Source organism: Pongo abelii, chromosome 11 (genome assembly GCF_028885655.2).
Source record: "Pongo abelii isolate AG06213 chromosome 11, NHGRI_mPonAbe1-v2.0_pri, whole genome shotgun sequence".
Lineage (NCBI taxonomy): Eukaryota > Metazoa > Chordata > Mammalia > Primates > Hominidae > Pongo > Pongo abelii.
The window spans coordinates 17,938,875-17,951,938 of NC_071996.2; the positions used below are offsets into that span (position 1 = coordinate 17,938,875).

The 13,064-nt window shown below is 50.5% G+C and overlaps 1 protein-coding gene across 1 annotated transcript; it reads left to right on the plus strand.

Moving 5' to 3' along the window:
- LOC100439061 (uncharacterized) lies at positions 1 to 12,048 on the plus strand. Its single transcript, XM_054549121.2, has 2 exons — positions 1 to 294; positions 10,346 to 12,048. The coding sequence occupies exon 2, from the start codon at positions 10,805 to 10,807 to the stop codon at positions 11,549 to 11,551; it is 747 nt and encodes a 248-aa protein (XP_054405096.2). The 5' UTR covers positions 1 to 294; positions 10,346 to 10,804; the 3' UTR covers positions 11,552 to 12,048.
- Positions 12,049 to 13,064: the final 1,016 nt, after the last annotated feature.

Consider the following 13,064-nt stretch of genomic DNA (forward strand, 5'->3'; position numbering starts at 1 on the left):
GCGCCCGGGCGGCACGTCGGTGCCTCAGCTCCCGGGGGTTTCTGGGTTCTGCGCTGCCCACGGGGTGTCCAGGGGCCTCTGGAGGGGGCGGGTTCTCTCCAGCCAGAAAGTCCGGAGCCGCCCAAGAATTTTGGCTCGGACTGAGAGCATTTCCTCCCGGGCCTGCCGGGCGCGATCCGGGAAGGGCGGCTGCGGGCACATGCTGCGCTGCTTTCAGCCAGGCCGGCACCGTGCGGCCCCTGCTCTGCGCCCTGGCCGGGCTGGCCCTGCTCTGCGCCGCGGGCGCTTTGGCCGGTGAGTGGGGAGCAGGGCACGGCAGGGGACACGGAGCCGGGGAGATCCGCAGATGGCGAGGAAGGAATGAGCAAGAGAGAGAGCTGGACACAGCGGCGAGATGGAGAGAGAGGCAGATAGAGGGAGGGAGGGATGGAGAGAGAGATGGTGAGAGGAAACAGACTCAGAAAAAGGCAGAGAAGTAGAGCAACGGAGAGATAAAGGAGAGAGGGAATAATAAACAGTGAAAAGGAAAAAAGGAGAGGCCGAGACAGAAAGAGGCTTCCCCTGAACAGATATGAACGAAGATAGAAAGAAAAAAGAGTTTGAGAGACAGAAGAAGGAAAGAGAAAGAGTGACTAAAATGGCAAGGGGTGGAGGGAGAGAGGATAAGAAAAGAGAAAGATTTGAGAGCGACCCAAAAGGAGAGAGAGAGGGAAGCTCGATGCCCGGAGTAGAGCTGGCAAGAGAGAAGGAGCCAGGATCTGGGGTAGGAGGTTACAGCTGCTGGGTGGGGCAGCCCCGGAGGCCAGTTCCATCTCAGAGGGCCTGCGGAGGCTCAGGCCTGGCTTTATAGGACATTGCTTAAGAAGCCAGACTCCCAAGGGTGAGTGACCCAGGCCAGCCCAGCACAGCCTTAAGGAGCCAGGCAGGCGAGCCCAGGAGAAAGGCCACCGACTCACCTGCCAGGTGGCCTCAGGTGGTTCTACAGTTGGTGAAGAAGCCAGCCTCCTGGTTTCCAGGGAGCTTCTCTGGGGAACTGAGCTGTTTTGGGTGGAGACGGGGGACTGGATGGAGATGGAGAGCTGTGCCGGAGGGAGAGGCTGTCTTGGTACTCCATTAGCTGGGTTCCTTGCCTTTCGCTGTCCCCTTTCTTTCCCCCACCTCCCCCCTCAGCTTAATGTTGCCCCTTCACAGGTGAGGCTCAGATAGGGTGACTCATGTCAAGTGACTTACTAGACTGCAGTCTGGGGCGGAACACAGATGCTCATTCCACCACCCTGCTCATTGCACAGGACTTTACAGTTCACAAGCCACAACCCCACTTAGCCAGGGATGGCTATTGCTCATTCCAGTTGCCCAGGTGGGGGGAAAGCCCAGATTTCATGGTGGTGCGAAGGCAGAGCCCTCACAAAGCATCCAGGCCTCCTGCCCCCCCCAGTCGTTGCCCCGACCTTGGCAGAAGTGTCCTGTGCTAAGATAGAAGCCCCTAGCGCTTTCAGGGCCCGGTGAACTGTGGGATTAAGCACTTGGGGAAAGGATCCAGACCAGCCCTCGGGATCCCCTGCCTTGGGTGAGTCCCTTCCCCTCTCTGGTGCTGTTTCTTCCTCTATAAATTGGGGAGAATGATACCCACCCCACAGGGCTGGCCTCAGGGATTAGATGAGAGAGGAAGTGCCCAGCAGGGAACATGCATCAACACACATTCTCTCGGATGACTCCACTGATCTCTCTGAGCCTCAATTTACCCACCTGTTAAAGATGACCACCAATGGCTTCCTCACAAGCTGCATGAGGAGTGGCTGGGACTCTGCCCAGTGTAGAATACAAGCCCCAGTACACACCCTCCCATCCCCCTCTCCTTTACTCCCTCCCAGCTCAGCCCCAGGCTCCGGGAGCTAAGGGCACAAAGCAGCACCTGTGCTTCTCCCAGAGGGAGGAGGGAGCAGCCTGCCCACAAGTGGCTACTTTTGGTGCCCCTTTTAGCCACAACTTGTACAGAGACTTTAAACCCACTTTTAAACGTTATTTTTCTTCCTGTAGCATGCTCGTTGCTACAGATAAAGAAGAAAAGGAGTTTGGGAGGCCGAGGCGGGCAGATCACAAGGTCAGGAGATCGAGATCAGCCTGGCTAACACGGTGAAACCCTGTCTCTACTAAAAATACAAAAAATTAGCTGGGCCTGGTGGCACAAGCCTGTAGTTCCAGCTACTTGGGAGGCTGAGGCAGGAGAATCACTTGAACCTGGGAGGTGGAACTTGCAGTGAGCCGAGATCAAGCCACGACACTCCAGCCTGGGTGACAAAGCAAGACTCCATCTAAAAAAAAAGAAAAAAGAAGAAGAAAAGGAGGAAAGTATTCATGTGTTAGTGTAATTTCACATTGACTTCCTACATTTTTGTGCATATTCTTTCAGATTTTAGAATTAACTTTTGATCATGAAAACTTAACTTTTGATTATGAAAACTATTGGATACAAAAAATCCAAAATAATAGTATATGAAAGAACGATACAATGTACTATTAACCCTGCTTCAACAAGTATCAGTTCATGGGCAGTTTTATCTCATCTATAGTCTCCACCCTTTCTCCCCTCCCTGGATTATTTTAAAGGAAATCCAGGCATTGTATATTTTCTTTTTCTTTTTTTTTTTTTTTTGAGACAGGGTCTCATTCTGTCACCCATGCTAGAATGCAGTGGCACAATCTCAGCTCACTGCAACCTCCGCCTCCCGGGTTCAAGTGATTCTTCTGCCTCAGCCTACTGAGTAGCTGGGACTACAGGCACGTGCCACCACGCCTGACTAATTTTGGTATTTTTAGTAGAGACAGGGTTTCACTATGTTGGCCAGGCTGGTCTCGAACTCCTGGGCTCAAGTGATCCACCTGCCTTGGCCTCCCAGTGTGCTGGGATTACAGGTGCGCACCACCACGCCTGGCTAATTTTTGCATTTTTTAGTAGGCATGGGGGCAGGGGGGTTTTGCCATGTTGGCCAGGCTGGTCTTGAACTCCTGACATCAAGTGATCAGCCTGCCTTGGCCTCCCAAAGTGCTGGGATTACAGGTATGAGCCACCAAACTGGGCCCCAGTCTTGGTTTCTTTTAGCAGCACTCAGAGAAACCTTTATCCCTGATGGCTTTCTAAACCATGAGCCACCATGCCCGGCCCGCATTTTGGAGTTTTTTATAGAAACACTTGAAGAATGGTGTTCTGCTGCTTTCAAAAATAATCAAAACCCATGGATGGTTTCGAATGAATCATACATTTTAATACAAATATTGGATGTGGTAAATTTATTATTCTATTATGTTGAATGTGGTCAAATATAGTTAACCCCCAGGTGGCCAGGGTTGCTTTTCAAATCAGAGTGTGATTTTGACAATTCGGAAGATACAGCAGCACCTTTCACAGACGCCACTGAGAAAACATTTCTCATCACCGAGCATGCAGAAATCATCTGCGTTGTGGCACTTTCTTACTGTTTGGGTCTAGATACAAAAGGTCTCCCCGTAAGGCCTGGAAGTAGTTGGAGCGGTACTTCTGCCTCAGAGGATGGGACCCAGGGGCCACGTCTCTTTAACTGGGGCAGCCAGCCCAGCCCAACCATCCCCTGGGGCCTCTGGGCTCCACAGCAGCCTGTACTCACCAGCACAGGATGCCCCGCCTATGGCCACCATCTAGGGTGCACATCAGGCCCGAGCAGGAGCCGGGCTGGAGAAAACAATGCAGCTAGCATCCAGGGAGGTCCATTTCCCAACTGGCGGTGCCTGGGAGAGCGGGAAGAAAGGAAGGAAGGGAGCCCTGTGGAGCCACAGCCTTGGCTGCTCAGGGTTAATCATCATAATCCTTCAGCCTTTTCCACTCCTCTTGTCTGAGCCGCTGACAGCCCCGTGGGTGCATGTGCGTGTCTACTAATTTTTTTTTTTTTTCTTTTACAAGACAGGGTTTTTCTCTGTTGCCCAGGCTGGAGTGCCCTGGTGCAATCGTAGCTGACTGTAGTCTCAGACTCCTGAGCTCAAGCGATTCTCCCACCTCAGCTTTCCAAATACCTGAGACTACAAGCATATGCCACCAATCCTGGCTAATTTTTTATTTATTTTTTTTTGTATAGACGGAATCTCACTATGTTGCCCAGGGTGGTCTCAAACTTCTTTTCAAGCGATCCTGCTGCCTCAGCCTCCTAAAGCTCTGGGATTACAGGTGTGAACCACTGAGCCCAGCTCCTGTAGCTAATTTTTGAGGCCTCTCTGCAGCCTCCGAAAGACAGAGAAGAATTAAGGATGAGCTACATGGGGGAGTCAGGGCCTCAAGCCTACCCTACCCCCGTTTTATGGAGGAGGCCGCAGAGGCTCAGGGAGGAGAAGAAACTTTCTCACAATCCCACAATCATTAGTGGCTGAACCAGGCTGAGAACAGGGGTCTCCAGCATGTTTTCTGCCATGATGCGTTCAAGTCAGTGCTGTGGTGAGGACTCTGGTGTGGAGGGAGCAGGCAGTACAATGTTAAGCCCTGCTCCAAGCTTGCTCTCTCAGATGCACTCCATAGAGGCCTTGAAGAGCTCATGGACAGTTGCTCCAGAGTGCACAGAGCACAGTTGTGTCCAGATGTGAAGGATTGGTGCTGAGGCATGTGGGGAGTGACCACAGCCCAGCCTTTTCCCTGGAAGGGTTTTGGAGACAAGTTAGACCTCGTCACAGACACGTAGAGAACAGGGTGTTTTAGGCCAGTGGAGAGGAGCAGGCTCTGGTTGCTCCTGACTTCCAAAGCAGCCAGACTCCCACTTGGCTGGCAGGGTCACACTGCATCCTCCTGGTCTGAGCCTGGGGGAAGTGTGTGAGGCGAGAGTGGCTAGGGTCTGGGAGAGGACAGGTGAGCCTCTGGGGAAAGGCTTGGCCAAAGGCCTCTGGACAGAGACAGCAGGGGGTGTGTGTATCCACAGACTCATGATGACAGGCCCTCTCCCAGGTGGGCCACTCTGTGGGTGAGAACAGCTCTTCGGGCCCCCTCAGAGCTTTTCCTCTCCAAGCCGAGCAGCCCAGTTTCAGCTGAGACAATGGAGTTAAAATTTGGAGTCCCAGACTGGGTACGGTGGCTCATGCCTATAATCACAGCAGTTTGGGAGGCCGAGGCGGGCAGATCACTTGAGCCCAGGAGTTCGAGCTTAGCCTGGGCAACATAGTGAAACCCCATCTCTACAAAAAATACAAAACTTAGCCAGGCTCAGTAGTGTGTGCCTGTAGTCCCAGCTACTCTGGAGGCTGAGGTGGGAGAATTACTTGAACCTGGGAAGCAGAGGTTGCAGTGAGCCATGATCGTGCCACTGCACTTCAGCCTGGGTGACAGAGTGAGACCCTGTAAAAAAAAAAAAAAAAAAAAAAAAAAGGAGTCCCTTCCCATAGCCTCCTCTATACCTGCTCCTGCCTCTCAAGGGCCTTCTCAGAATGTGGGGCCAGGATGGAGCATAGCCCCCAGGGGCCTCTCTCTCTGAATATTTTACATGGATGCCTGCAGCCCACCATGGCTGCTGCTTTCTGCTGACAACCCCGCCAGACAGCCAACTTTTGTTATGGAACATTTCAAATCATGCACACAAAAGTAGAGAGAATCGCTGAATGCGCCCCCGTGTGCTCATCACCCAGCTTCAGCAATTAGCAACTGTCAGCCCATCCTCTTTGCTCTAAATATCCATGCATGCCTCTCCCCCATCCCCACCCAGGCCTGGATTATTTGGAAGTAAATCCAAGACAGTATAGCATTTCATCTGTAAATATTTCAGTATAGGTCTTTAAAGGACTCACCTTAAAAAAAATAACCGAAGAGCCATTATAATGTCCTCCTCCCTCCCCAGATTCAGCAACAACACCATTATCTTTTGAAGAGTCTTTTCTAAGTTCAGTGGAGGGAAATAATGAAAAGGAGAATTTGAAAAACAGATTGTTCTCCACAAAAGATGCTCAGAGTGGAAGGATGTTTTGTTCGTGGTCTTGTTCTCATCCCTGAGTGGAAGAGCTGAGAGCTAGATAGAGTTGGAATCAGAAAATCACAGGGCAGGGGGCCCCATCTTGCTGAGATGAGGCCTGGAGGTCAGGGTGCCTGAGTTCCAGGCATTTGCAGATGATGTGACCTTAGACAAATCACTCTGCCTCTTAGAGTTATACATCCATCACCAGCTCCGTCCTATCTCAAGACCTGCCCCACTTCTAGACAACTGCAGGTGACCCCTTGGCCAACCCATCCAACACCAAGGCCTTACAGCTACAAACATTGCACATACAGAGATCAGTTCCATAACTTTGTCCTCCAGCTGAGCTTTGGATGCCCACATCCATGGCCACAGCCTTAATATTGTCACCATCTGAAGCTGCTCTGACTCTAAAAGCTAAAATTGCAATATTCTTTACCTCTTGTTCCTCCTGTGATTCCTAAGACCTCCAGTCTCTTCAGCCCCCATTTCTCCCAATTTATTGGCCCTCTTCTTGGCCTCATTTCTTTCCTTATCCCAGCTGGATTCCAGGGCTCCTCTCCTAAACCCCTGGCTGGCCAAATCTCAGTTCCTTGGCTCCTTGCTTCCACCACATCCATCCTGCAGACTCCTAGGTTTCAGCTCCATCCGGCCATCTGTCTTTGCCGCTCTGCACCCAGACTGTGGAGCACTGCTGGGGGAGGACTTGTGCTTCCAGGATTCCTTGTTGATGCCAGCTCATTCTGCATGGTCCTTCTCCACTACATCCCTCATTCTGCACATCCCCTTTTGAAGCCCTCTTTGTATTCAAGTCCCTTACCTAGTGGTGCACTGATGGACTGGCTCTCAAAAAAAAAAAGGAGGGTGGGGGGTGTTGATTTCTGTGATGTAAATGTTCTCGTCATGGCCACAATTTTTTTTTCTTTTTTTACTTAAAAACTTTTTCTTTTTAGAGACAGGGGTCTAACTATGTTGATCAGCTTGGTCTCGAACTCCTGGCCTGAAGCGATCCTCCCACTCGGCCTCCCAAAGTGCTAAGATTGCAGGCATGAGCTACCATTTCCAGACACCATGGTCACTATTTTAGTGTCTGTTTTTAGCAACCTACTCATAGAATTCTTGAAATTTTAACATCTAGCTCTCCTCCCTACGTGATCTCCATCTTACTGCACCGAGTAAATAGAGGCTATCAGGTGGGAGCTCACTCCGCTTTTTGGCCCTCTAGTTAGATGGTTTACCTTTGCCCATTTTTGCTGCATTCCCTCTGTTTTCCTTCCAGATGTGGTCCCACCCGCTCTGGATCCAGGGCCTCCCATCAATTCAGGAAGTACATTCCTTGGGTTCTCTTGTCTTCCTCCAGTCCCTCAGGCTGTAAGCATGGTAGTGTTTTCCAGTGCTTAAAACAAAAACAAAAACAAATGACAACCATAAATCTCTAGACCTTGCGATCCAATCTCCCTTCCTTCACAGCCAAGCTTCATGAAATTTTCCAGAATCCAAGTTTCCACTCCCAACCTCACCTTCCCTTCTCATGTCATAGTAATCCAAACTCTGCTTTTCCTCCACTCCTAAAAGTGCTGTGGTGAAATTTAGCAGGGCCTTTCCCGTGCTGTCTTTCCAGTCCTTATCTTGCTAGACCTCCCCACTGCTTTTGGCCATGCCAACCCTTTTCATCCCCTGTAGAATCCGTAAAGCTCTTGGCTTCTCTTGACTGCTGGGGCAGCACCCTCCTTCCTGAGTGTCAGCGTTCTCCAAGGTTCCAGCCAACCCTGATGCTCCACAGGCATCTCAGGGTTACCAACTCTGAAATCCGAGCTTGGAATCAGGGATCTCAGACTTCTGCTGTGAAGGTTGATGGTGCCTGGAAGAGCTAACTCAAGGAGAACAATGCTCAATCAAGAGTTGAGTGGGTTGAATGGCACATCCTCTGCTTATGAGTAGTGACTCTGGACACATCCTTTCACCCTTCTGTGCATCAGTTTTCCTACGTGTAGACTGGGTATAACAACAGGTTGTTGGAGAGGTTAAGTGAGCACCCTACATGGTGCATGGTAAGCACTCACCACATGACAGCTGTTACTAATGGGTTCCCAGTGTCAATGCTGCTACTGAAATACCTCCTCTCATTTTCTTCCTCACTATTCCTACAGCTACTCGGGAGGCTGAGGCAGGAGAATTACTTGAACCGGGGAGGCAGAGGTTGGAGTGAGCTGAGATTGCGCTATCACACTCCAGCCTGGGCAACAGAGCTAGACTCCGTCAAAAACAAAACAACAACAACAACAACAAAAACAAGCATCAGAACTGGTTTATTAAAGCCTCTTGGTTAAAGCTCTGCCCCCTTGGCTTCATTTCCAGGACTTCCCTCTCCAGTCTCCCTCCCGCCCACCCTGTATCTCCAGCCACTGCAGGCTCCCTGCAGGGTTTGCACAGTGAGCCATGCTCTTTCAGACCTGTCCATCATTGCAGGTGCCATTCTTCCTCGCTGAAGCCTGCCCTCCCGTCCTCCCTGGGCTTCACCTCCTTGAGGAAGTCCATCTGGGTCTGTAGGTGACTGTGGCTGTAGAGATTGGTGGGATTGAGATAACTGACAGTCACACACTGACCCCCACCTGGGCCATCCTCTGTTTGCTCTTGAGTTTGCTTTGAGGACTGACCTCACTTGAGCCCAGTGTTTACAAAGGTCTCTGGCATTATGGAAAACTAAGGGTCCCACAGTGACAAGACTTGTTTTCCCACAGCTGCAGAACCTTTCAGCCCTCCCCGAGGAGACTCAGCTCAGAGCACAGCGTGTGACAGACACATGACTGTGCAATGCCGTCTAGATGTCATAGAGGAGGTAACAGCGTGCTTTGGAAGGACATGCGGGTTCAGGACCACCTTCTAGGATGATGTTTTTATGGGCAGATGCAAGCTTGCTTTAGAATGTCAGGACATCGGGCCAATCCTGCCCTGGGGTCACCTTGTCCAACATCACCCTTCCATCTAGGCTGCCAGGCTGGCAAGCCCCCAAGGGACTCTGCCTCCCCTAAGGCCTTACTTACCCCCACCAGGGCATTTCAGCATCATTACTGGATGGGAAGGTGGAAATCCAGTACTGTTTTTTTATATAGCCACGATTCCTAACTTGTGTGGGGAAAAGTTTACATCTTTATTGTCACAAGGCTTTAACTGAAATTGAGCATTCCCATTCATCATAAATACAGACAGCAAGCTGTGGTGTTAATAGTACTATAACTTTGTCATCAATAGAAATCCAGATAATTTCATCTTCTTCTAGTTATGAATATCTCAACATAACATTTATATCCTTCATTATGTCAAAATTTCAGTTGTTGTTAAGCCTGATGTTAGATCGTGTGAATTAGTGAGTTAATAAATACATTTTTTTTTTTTTTTGAGGCAGGGTCTCTGTCTGTCGACAAGGCTGGAGCTTAGTGGCACAGTCTCGGTTCACTGCAACTTCCACCTCCCAGGCTCAAGCAATCCTTCCACCTCAGCCTCCCAAGTAGCTGGGACTACAGGCACATGTGCCACCATGCCTGGCTAATTTTTGTATTTTTTTGTAGAGGCAAGGTTTTGCTATGTTGCCCAGGCTGGTCTCGAACTCCTAAGCTCAAGCCATCCACCCACCTCGGCCTCCCAAAGTGCTGGGATTACAGGCATGAGCCACTGTGCCCGGCCAATACATATATTATATCCAAATTTTTAAATTTTGTTTTTGACAGAATCTTGTTCTGTCACCCAGGCTAAAGTGCATGGTACAATCTTGGCTCACTGCCATCTCCGCCTCCCAGGTTCCAGTGATTCTCATGCCTCAACCTCCTGAGTAGCTGGGACTACAGGCATGCACCAGCATGCCTGGCTAATTTTTTGTATTTTTGGTAGAGATGGGGTTTCACCATATGGCCAGGCTTGTCTCAAACTCCTGATCTCAAGTGATCTGCCCGCCTTGGCCTCCCAAAGTGCTGGGATTACAGGCGTGAGCCACCGTGCTGGGCCAAAAGTTTAATTTTAAATATTTGATTTTTTTTTTTTTTTTTGGCAGAGTCTTTCTCTGTCGCCCAGGCTGGAGTGCAATGGCATGATCTCGGCTCACTGCAACTTCCACCTCCCGGTTCAAGCGATTCTCTTGCTTTGGCCTCCCAAGTAGCTGGGACTACAGATGTGCATCACCGTGCCTGGCTTCTTTTTGTATTTTTAGTAGAGACAGGGTTTTGCCACATTGGCCAGGCTGATCTCGAACTCCTGACCTCGGCCTCCTCCTCGGCCTCCCAAAGTGCTGGGATTACACGCGTGAGCCACCACGCCCGGCCTAATACTTGAATAATATTTTAATGCAATTGGTGCCCTTAGTAATTCTATATGTTTTATTTTTTGCATTTAAGGCATTATTCTGAGAAGAGGTCTGTAGTCTTCACCACACTGCCAATGGGGTACATGGCATACACACGGAAAAACCGTTAAGAACTCTGAGTAAATTTCAAAATCCCAGACCTGTCATTTGGCAGAGACACCACCAGGGAGCAGAATAACAAAAGGAATGTGAGCTCCAGGCTGCAAAGTCCAAAAGGGAGAAGGTAATCTACAGGCGCTTCATCCAAACCTGTGACTGACTGAGTGCCAAAAAGGAAGGAGCCTTACAGAGCGAGCCCCATAGGATATTGTCATCTGGGGAGATTGAGGCAGGTAGGGGCAGAGCCTGAGTGAGGAAAACCCAGGTCCCGCAGCTGCCAGTCCTTTCCTACTGCACCCCACTGGATCGCCAGCTGCTCCTTAGGACCTGGCTAATGAAGCAGAACGTGGCACCACTCCTGTCCTGGACGTTACCCACCTTCTCACTCTAGATGGTAGAGAAGACCGTGGATCACCTGGGGACACAGGTGAAAGGCCTGCTGGGCCTGCTAGAGGAACTGGCCTGGAACCTGCCCGGGGGACCCTTCAGCCCCGTCCCCGACCTCCTCGGAAAAGGTGAGCAGTGTAGGTGGCAGAGGACAGCCTCTGGGCTGCTGTCATCTGGCGCTGTGCAGGCGAGACGGGGACGGCTGCTACACTGCACAGGTGTAGCCTGGGTAGCAGAGAGGGTCCCAGCGCCCCCTGGGGACGGAATCGGGACGGCATCATCCCTGCTCCCCTCCCCTACCACTCGCCCCCACACCGGTCGCTGCCTCCCAGTGTCAAATGAGGTTCTGGAAGAGCTGGCCCTAGATGACATCTCAGCACAACCCCGGCGCAGAGAAGCTACCTGCTTCATTGGCCTTCTCACGACTGGAGCTCCTCAGTTCCTTTCATTTCCCCCTGAGGAGCCACTCCTGTTCCACCCCAAAACCATCGCAGAGAAGACGGGCACCCCCACTGATCAGGCAGGGATGGGGTTGCACTCTGTTCTTTCCTTGATCCCTGTGTCCCTGGCGCAGGAGTTCCTGGGGGCTGGGGAGGGGAGGGAAGGCACTGCTGAGCACCACCGGGGCGGGTACCCTGCAGCAGCCCAGCTTGCTCAGTGGAGGCCGCTGCTTTCTTTCAGATGGCTTCTGAGCCCCAGAGCTGGAGCCCAGCAGCTGGAGGTGGTACACCTGCCAGGCAGCACCCTCTGAGAGCCAGCGCTGTCTCTCACCTTCCTTCCTCAGCTTCGTGTGAAATAAAAGCTACTGTTTTTGGTCTCCTCTGTGTCTGCTGACAGAGTAACCCGTTTATAGCCCCCTCTCCCTCCACTTCCATGCCTGGGGGAGGCTGGCCACCCCCTCCAGGCTCAGACCTGGGGACAGGCCCACTCCCGCCATCCATGCTTTAGCACTCCTTATTTATAGGGGCAGGTGGAGCAGGGGTTGATTCACAGAGGTGGGGGCCCTTCGAGTGGCCTTACTTCTCAAAATGTGGCCATAGGTGAGAAGCAAGGGGATCAGGGTCTCAGGACCCACCCGGACTCCTTAATCCACGTCTGCATTGCAATGAGACCCCCAGGGAATTTATGTGTCCATTAAAGCGGTTTGTTGTTGTTTTAAAAAAAATTTCCTATGAAGTGAAATTCAATGTAAAATTCATCATTCTAACCATTTTAAATTGTATAAGGCTGGGGGCAGTGGCTTACGCCTATAATCCTAGCATTTTGGGAGGCCAAGGTAGGAGGATCAGTTGAGCCCAGGAGTTTGAGACCAGCCTGGACAACATGGTGAAACCCCATCCCTACAAAAAATACAAAAATTAGCCTGGCATGGTGGCATGGTGGTGCATGCCTGTAGTCCCAGCTACTCAGGAGGCTGGGGTGGAAGGATCACCTGAGCCCTGGAGATCAAGGCTGCGGTGAGCCATGATTGTGTCACTGCACTCCAGCCTGGGTGACAGAGTGAGACCTTGTCTCAAAAAAAAAAAAAAAAAAAAAAAAAAAAACAAATTGTACAAATGCAGTGGCGTACAGTACATTCAGAAGTTGTGCAGTCATCACCACCACTTCCAGAACATTGTTCTCACTCTAGAAAGAAACTCTGTACCTATCAAGCAGTCACATCCCATTCCTGCTCCCCCCTACCCACCCTGGAAACCACTGATCTCTGTCTCCATGAACTTGCCTCTTTTGGACATTTTAAATACAGTAGTCCTGCTTTATCTGTGGTTTCACCTTCCACGGTTTCAGTTACCTGAAGTCAACCACAGTCCTAAAAGATTAAACTCCAGAAATAAACAATATATGAGTTTTCAATTGCACATCATTCTAAGTGGCGTGATGAAATCTCTCGCCATCCCACTTTGTCCCACCCCGGACATGAACGCTCCCTTTGTCCAGCATGGTCCACGCTGTCTACACTTCCTGCCTGTTAGTCACTTAGCAGCCTTCTCAGTTACCAGATTAACGGCCACAGTATCACAGTGCTTGTGTTCCAGCAACACTTCATTCACTTAATCAAGACCCAAAATGCAAGAGCAGTGTTGCTGGCATATGGTGGTTGTTTTTCACGCAACTCTCCCTTCACAGAAGCTGGCATATTGTTCTAATTTTTCTATTTTATTCTTAGCTATTGTTACTAATCTCTTATGGTGCCTAATTTATAAATTAAACTTCATAGGTATGCATGCATAGGAAAAAACAGAGTATCATACGATTAGATACTA